Raw genomic sequence first — 8,360 nt, 5'->3', positions numbered from 1 at the left:
GTTTATTCTATCAATGGATATTCCCTATCTATTGAAAGTCAAAATTGTTCTATCAACGGATGTCCATTATCCGTTGAAAGATAAATACATTTCTGGTAATTTTATCCTTCAACGGATAAAACTGTGTTAATCTTCAACGGATAACTGTTTACCTCATCCATTGAAGTGTCACATCAGTCGTTTTGAGTGAGTCACAGTCGTTGATTCTATTTTCTTAACCGTTGATACATATATATACAGTTGTACGTATTTGTATTAAAGGCAGTTTTTAGAATACATACAGTTTTTCTTTTATTCTCAAATGGTTGTAATTCACTTAAAAATATTGTTTAATCATTCTCTTTATGTTTTAATTTGAGAAAGTATAAAAGCCCCTTTGAATTCTTATTTTCACTTTACGCTTTCTTGCAATTTTCAAAAGCTTTTACTCTCTTTCTCTCCCAAAACTCTCAACTTTTCTCTGCAACTTCTACCCACAACAATGGCACCAGTAGTAAAGATAATGTCCCAATCTGGGCTTGTCTATGAGAAAAACAATTTTGTAGCTTTAGTGGAAAAGAATGAAGCCCACTCAGATTATCACAAGATGATGGATTTCATCAAAAACTGCAAACTGAGCTATGCAATGCTGGAAGCCCCAATGATTTACTGTGAGGTAATTGAGGAAATTTGGACAACTGCTGAGTTCAACCCCACTGATATGACCATCTCTTTCCCTCTCAAAGGTAAGGATTACTGTATTCACTGTGATGATATACAGTCCTATTTTAAATTACCTGAAAACAATGCCATGACACCACACACTGATAATGATGTATCTAGCATGTTAAATTCCATAGGCTATTCCCTTGATTCCACTAGCTTAGGCAGTATTAAGAGAAAAGGCCTTAGGAAAGAATGGAGTTTTCTCAGTGATGCCTTAATCAAGGTTTTCTCTGGGAAAATTAGTAATTTTGATGCAATAACTTCATCTCTTGTTAATATGCTCTATATGTTGGTTTCTGATAGGTACTACAATTTTAGCAACTATGTTATGCTAGAATTGGGTACTAGGTTAGGTAACAAGGCTAATAGACCTCATAACATCTACTATGCTAGATTCTTTATGTTATTGGCTAACCATGTTGCTGAAGGTTTGGTCATAAATAATGAGAGTAATAAACTCAAATGCTGGGCACAAGAGAAGAGGGTCCTTGTAGACCTTTTAAGGATTAACCTCAACAGTAAGGTGCCATTGGTATACTTACCAATCATGGATGCACCTCAGGTAAGTGAGGTAAATACTTCTTCAACTGCTACTACTTCCAACCCCATCATTTCTTTGCCTTCAAGTATGGCCATGGAATCTGTGTTAATGCCCCAACAGGTTCCTACCAAGGCCACCAAACCTAAAGTTTCAAAATCCAAGTCAAAGAAAGCCACCTCTGTTGTCTCTCAAAAGACAACAGTTGTAACATCTACCATAAACCTTGAGGGGAGTGAACAGGGTGTTAGTGGTGAGGGGAGGGGTGAACATCAAGAAAACCCCCAGAATAAGGTAGGAGAGGTGAGTGGTACCCAAGCTAGCCAAGCCACAGTTTCTCAAAAGACTGTGGTGGTTGAAAAGGATTCAAACTCATCCCTAGTTGCATCCTCCCAAAAGGGTGCAGCTATTGAAAATAGTCCCCAACCAGGGACACAGAACAAAAGAGGGAGGGACACTGAAGCCACACACTCACCTGTAAAAGCCTTCACAAGAAGAAAGAAGGTCAAAACCCCAGTTTCAATACAGGATGCACACACTGCACAGATACAACCACCTGTATCTATGCCTTCACAAATTCAGCTTGATGTGACTCCAACAAATGTGGAGTCACAGCCCTATTCTCTCAAAATTGACACACACCAACCACCAAATTCTCCATCACCATCTCTGGATGTGGACATGATTTTCACATCAATTCCTGATTCTCCCTCTTTACAACTCAGGGAGGAGCCCCACTCAAATACTGGTGATCATCATCTTTTAGATGATTTGTTAGATCATTAGCCAATTCTTTCAGACTTAGTTGAAGAATCTGTGTCACCTAAATTAAAATCAATCCACACAGATTCAACAATTATGTCACTTTCAATTTCTACTTTTTTTCCTTCTTCAACGGATATCCCTCATCCATTGACAAGTGGTTGTTCTTCAACGGATAAGCTTAACAGAAGTTATCCGTTGATACCATCAGTTTCCACCTCAACGGATATTCCTTATCCGTTGAAAGTCTCTACACAAACAACTGAATTAACTCCAAGTGTAGAAGACATGGTTACTGTACAATCACTTCTAGGGTTGAGGGAAGGGAGTGAAAACTTGAGTGAGAGGCTGGGTTGCTCCCAGGCAAAAGGAGAGCTTGAGAGTCTAAATATGCATGCCATTTCTTCCAGCATGGAAAAAGAAAGTAAGAGGAGTACCACCTTAGTAGGTGAAGGTGAGGGTGTGAGGAGTGTGAGCCAGGGGGAGCCCCTGATGCAAGAAAAGAGAGAAATTGAGAGAAAAGCATGTACAGGAGGTATAAGGGTGGATCCAGCCATTGCTAGTGAGTCAATGATTGTGGATGATGCTGACAAGGAAAGACAATTTCAGCAACATTACAGAGCTGAAATTGATAACATTTCCTTGGATACTGACACTTTTACTCATCCTGTGTCAGCTATCAACTGTTGGCTACTCTGGGCAATGAGGAGGCAGAAAAGACTTTAAACCTAGTACATACTTTAGAATCTCTACAAAGGGATAAAGCTGCTGTCAATGTGATGCCTTCTACAGCTGGTGAGCCATCTGAGGAATTTGGAGTAAATTCTAATGATGATGACTCTGGTTCTTTTGATGGAAGCATGAACTTAGGGGGAGATGAAGGCCCAAGTTCTATTCCAGAGTTACCTGAATGGGCATTGACAAAGGAGTCTACACCAGGGCATTTCAATGTATCCTTAGTCAAACAAGTCATGGCTATCCAAAAGGCAATTCAAGAAACTTCAAATGCTGGTACCAAGGCTATTTTTCAATCCCACTTAGATTCTCTACATCTCATGAAGCTACAATAATTAAGACAGAATCTAAGTGTGGATGAACTCAAGAAGGATATAGCTGACTTGAAGTCCTACAATACTGAGAAGCTGGATTCAATCATGCCCTTTGGTACCATGCAGGAACTGTTACTGAGACTGAGAAGAGAATCAGATGCTGAAAAGAAGATGGCCAAATTGGAGGAAAGAGTTCAAGTTATTGAAAACTCTATGGTCACCATTCTTCACAATCAACAGTCTCAGACTAATCTTCTAATGCAACTGGCTAAAGCACAAGGCATGACCCCTCTCCTTGATGATAACAAAAAGGGGGAGAATAAAGGGGAAGGGGAGCCATCTACATATATACAAATATCAAAAGTGCTAGTTCCAGTCATCACTACTTTTCCAACACTTCAAATCAATGGAAAGATTGATGGAATTGATCTAATCCAGCTAGCAGCAGCTGAGATGAAGGTGAAAGAGCAAAGGAGAAGAATTGATGAAAGGATGCAACAAGTGTTTGGCACTACAACTACAAAATCCTTATCTGTGAAACATAGCACAAAAGGCGAGCCAATCATTATGGAGCACAAGCCAGTAACGAGGAATAAGGTTGGAGAAACTTCTTTAAGGAACCTGAAGCCCATAGTACTCAAGCCAACCACTAGATTCAACAAGGACTCTACAAAGAACCCTCTAAGCTTTGTTCAACTAAAAGAAGTGGATTTTCCTCTTCCAAAGCCTGATGAAGACAAAGTTTTGGGTGGTAACATCATAAAGCACAAAGAGACCAATGATGCAGTGGAAAGAATGAATATGGCTATCATCTATAGAGAGGGAAAGAGCATCTGTGTGATGCAAGGACATCCCAAATTCTCAATAGCCAAGAGGGAAGAGACCAAGAGGCTAAAGGAAGAAGCTAAAAAGCTGAAGGCTGACAAAAGAGCACAAGCAAAGCTTGAAAAACAGCTAAAGTCAAGTCAAATTGAAGAAAAGAAGAAGATTGAAGACAAGAGTGAAGGAGATAAGACTGAAAGTATAAATGTGGATATGGGGAATATGGTTGGTGAGAGTGTGGAGGAAAGAAGTGAGGAAAGTAAGGAATGGCAGAAAGGGAACATGAAGAAGGCCAATGCAAAAAGGAAGAGTGAAGATGACACTGAGGAAACCCAATCAAAATCTAAACCACTACCTTCTATTCTTGAACCTGTTATGGCTGATCCCAGTATAAATATCCATGGTGAAACAATCATCCCTAAATAGGAACCTATTGATTGGGACACCATCAAATTGCCTACCTTCTTAACTACCTCTCCACCACCAAAGAAACTGAAATGAAAATCCAAATCAACACATCCTCTAACCTCAAGTAAATTCACTCAGAAACATAAACCTAAGCCTAAGCCACAAGCCTCAAAGGATGATTATGTTCACATTTGTGACATAAAAGAATATACAGATATTGAACTCTACCTAGATGAGCTGGAGGAAGTAAGGGGAAGAAATGCTTATGGACAGCTACCAGAAAGGCTAGTGTTCAAGTATAAAGGAAGTGTGGAAAGGACTTAGCATCTTCAAAGAATTCTAAGTGAGGGCTATTCTACCTTGATTAGAGTCTACTCAGCTATCAAAAGGGATAATGGCTTTACCAGGACTGCCAAAACTGAGATTCTCAACAAGATTGCCAGCATAAGGAAAACTTGGTGGGAGTCAAATTTCTTGCCTAGAACATTACTCATCCCTGAGCATGGAATTACAATTCATAAATCACCTCATTAGTTGATGGAGTTCAGAGACAATAAAGGAGTCAGAAGATTTTTCAGATTTAAAGACCAGCTTAAAATTGCCAGTAATGAAACTCTCAAGGACATGCAATCTAAGTTGGATATCAATGAAGAAGATGAAGCTGAGTTCTACAGACAACTCCAACTCCAAGTAGAGGAAAATGACAGGAGGCTAGGGAAGAAAACAAGGAAACAAAGGAAAAGAAAATGATTTGCTCAGACTAAATGAGCACCCTTGGAAACACTGTAAATCTTTAACTCTATCTCAGTACATACACTTTTGCAGCACTTTTGAATTTCTACTTAGTTTCAACTCATATATTTGTTAAGTGTTTTGTTATCATCAAGTTAACCCTGAATTTATGCCTACAATTCTTGTAGACATAAATAGGGGGAGATTGTTAGGAATATATGTATTAGTTTGATGATAAATTAAACAAAACACTTAAGTAGAAATCTAATGTTTGTTGCCTCAACGGATAAGACCATCTTGGTTATCCGTTAATGGAGTAGCTTTACTTAGAAATAAGTTTAGTATTGTAGCACATTTTAGTCTCTGTATTTAAGTTATAATTTTTAGAAGTTGTGGGAAATTATAAGTCATGTTGACTACTAGTGGATATGTAAATAGGAGGGCTAATTGTAAATATTTAATGCCTTGTAATTTTGTATAAATGAAGTAGTATCAACTGATAGATTAAAGGCGTTCAACGGATGAGAAACAAAGCTTCAATGGATGTCTCTAAAGCTTCAACGGATAACATCCATTAACGGATGAGTGCATCAACGGATAAAGCTTCAACTGTTAAAGCATCAACGGATGTCACTAAAGCATCAACGGATAAAGCCATCAACGGATGAAAGCTTCAACGGATGCTCAGTTCCATAGCAGTTGATAGTGATAATTCATAAGCTGACAGAGGCACATGGGTTGACAGAGACAATTGGAATGTGGTAGCCTCTTGGAGGAATCAAGAAAAAGCAGCATTTCCATTCTAGTGCAATCAAGGAAGTATTCAAAGATTCACAGATTATCTTAGATTACATTGGATAGAGAAATAAAGAAGAAACATGTGAAGAACTATTTTATAATTGTATTTTATCTTTGTCTTCACTTATAAACTTGGTGATATATAAACCAAGTTGCAGCTAGTAATTAGGTGTGAATTTTCCAGAGCTGTTTAGAAAAACTCAGAGAGAAAATCATCTAATTTGTACTAGGAAGCAGCTGTGAACAATTCTTTGTATCATAGATTTTCTGAAATACATATCTCTGGTGGAACAATAAATCCACCAGAAAAGTTTTTAAAGCCTTTGTGTTCTTTACATTTGTGTCTTGAATATACATCTGTGTGCACCTGCTCAAAGCAATTCGCACACATCTGTTCATCATACACTTAGCTTTTGAAACTGCTCAAAACTTGAAAAAATTTTGAGATTTACATTCAACCCCCCTTCTGTAAATCTCATTGTTAGTTCCTTGGGAATAACACATAGCGATCAGGGTGGCCACATAGGGCTCTTCTCCTATGGTCACCGGGAGTCAAATTATCCCTTTCACTCCGATCGAGTTTCCCGTGAACCCGTATAGGTGTCCACTTGTCGAGGTTAATTCTCTATCCAACAATCCCAGCTTATTGTAGGCATCATAAGTCAAAATGTCAGCCGAGCTCCCGGTATCCACCATTGCTCGGTGAACATTCACCTTCCCAATCTTCATTTTTATGACCAGGGCATCCATATGAGGGTAATGCACCCATTTGGCATCGTTCTCCCTAAACACGATGTCATCAGCCTCCCTTTCAAAGAGCTCCGGTGGCCTTTGACTCAGATGGTTGACGTTGGTGAGGTGCTTATCTTTTGCTTCCCGGGCGTATCTGTCCATTACCTTCCGAATGTCTCCATCAATGTGAGACCCGCCTAGAATGATGTGAATGATACCAGCTCGAGGTACCCTCTCTTTATTTTCTGGGGGTAGAGGAGGGACGGTATGATAATCAGTTATGTGCCTTCGAACCTCCTTGACAACCCACTTGTAAGCTTCCCTTGCCTTATCAACATCTCCATTTCATCCTTCAATTATCTGCAATCAGCTGTATCGTGCCCCGTGGCCTCATGCTATGTGCAATACTTCGAAGTATCCCTCTTGTTATAATCTGTGAGAGGGGATGTCTTCTTGAATATCCCCTTCCCAGCATAGGTAGCATATATGTGGTCGATAGAGGCTATTAGAGGGGTGTGTGTCTTCCATTTGATTGTATAAGGCCTCCCTGAATCTTTATTTGTCTTACCCCGGGCAGACTTTTTGGGGCTTGAACTACGCCGATATGTCTTTCTCCTCTCATCAGGGTTCGAAGACCGGTCTCTCTTATCTCGATAGTTCTCGCTGATTTTCAGCTCTCTCATTGACTTCTCTACCTTGGGAACTTTGGCGTTGAACCAACGAAAGTATTCTGCCAGGGGCTCCCCATCCCTTTGCTTGATGTTGGCTAACGTAGCCACAGGAGGTGAGTAGTGGAGGGTGGACTGAAATTGTCTGACGAATAGGTCCTCCAATTACTGCCATGTCCTTATGCTAGCAAGTCCCAACTTGGAGAACCATTGTTGACACTACCTCTGAGTGATGCCGCAAAGAGTCTGTAACGGGTCATCTCCGGCACCTGATAGACTTCCATCTCAGTGTTAAATTGTATAAGGTATTCCGCCGGCTCGGCTTCACCGTTGAATAGAAGATCGGGGTTATGCCTAAATACCCGAGGTAGGTCGGATGATCGGATAGCAGCCGTGAATGGAGAAGGGGCAGCTGAGTTTGGGGGCCCCCTCTTCTCTCGCTCCATCTCATCTAAGATCCTCCTCAGGTCTCTTACTCTAACAACTTCTCCTTCTCTGTCACCACCCGTGTTACTCGAATGGTGTGAGCCTTGAGGTCGCTCGCGGCATCCCCCTCCTCTAGCTCGTACTTGTGACTCCTCTTCACGATTGTCTCTGCATCTACGTCGTTCCTCCCTACTGGGCGAGGTGCGCTGACGTCTTTCTGGAGGAGTCCTTGTACACTCTCTTTTTGAGCCTCACTGATCCACGGGCTCTTTTCCTTCTCTCTCTTTCTTGTAATTCTCTAACTTAAGCCCGAGGTCATGCTCACTAAGCTTCTTACCCACACGGTCTAGCACGCTAGTCGACCTTGCCTCAGACGAAGCTGGCTTCTGCCCCGATCTCTTAGAGATCTGGCTGCCCTGCTCATCAAGACCTTGGGGTATATCTTCCTTTTCATGCGATGCCTCTTTTTTTTACCTGGTCTCAGTTGCCGCATCGTCAAAATCGTGGATCAGCCTCTTTTGAGGACCTTTGCCCTTACAACTACGCTGAGAGACCTTGAGCCGGCGTGCCTTACGCTTGGCGTTCCGGTCCGAGCTTCTTTCTGAAAGAGATGTGTCCTAAGTCCAATCATGTATGATGATTTAGGAATAACTTTTATGTAATATGTTTTGATTTTATTGATAATAATAAAAGACTTGTTTTGGTTTTATTGCGGGCTTT

The 8,360-nt window shown here is 40.7% G+C and overlaps 1 protein-coding gene across 1 annotated transcript; it reads right to left on the bottom strand.

The window, feature by feature from the left end:
- Window positions 1–6,366: 6,366 nt before the first annotated feature.
- LOC141685184 (uncharacterized) lies at window positions 6,367–7,389 on the bottom strand. The gene is made up of 2 exons (XM_074490301.1): window positions 7,242–7,389; window positions 6,367–6,791 (listed from the first exon to the last, which is right to left on the bottom strand). The coding sequence occupies exons 1-2, from the start codon at window positions 7,387–7,389 to the stop codon at window positions 6,367–6,369; spliced, it is 573 nt and encodes a 190-aa protein (XP_074346402.1).
- Between the last annotated feature and the right edge of the window lie 971 nt (window positions 7,390–8,360).

The sequence above is a fragment of the Apium graveolens genome, chromosome 9 (assembly GCF_009905375.1).
Source record: "Apium graveolens cultivar Ventura chromosome 9, ASM990537v1, whole genome shotgun sequence".
NCBI classification, from domain to species: domain Eukaryota; kingdom Viridiplantae; phylum Streptophyta; class Magnoliopsida; order Apiales; family Apiaceae; genus Apium; species Apium graveolens.
Note: the sequence above shows the minus strand (reverse complement) of the source record. Positions and strands in the feature narration are given on the sequence as shown.

Coding starts and splice junctions, on each gene's coding strand:
- LOC141685184 (XM_074490301.1), bottom strand. CDS start 7,389: ATGGCAGTAATTGGAGGACCTATTCGTCAGACAATTTCAGTCCACCCT. Junction 6,792..7,241: donor TCAACGCCAAAGTTCCCAAG/GTAGAGAAGTCA, acceptor CTCTACCCCCAG/AAAATAAAGAGAGGGTACCT.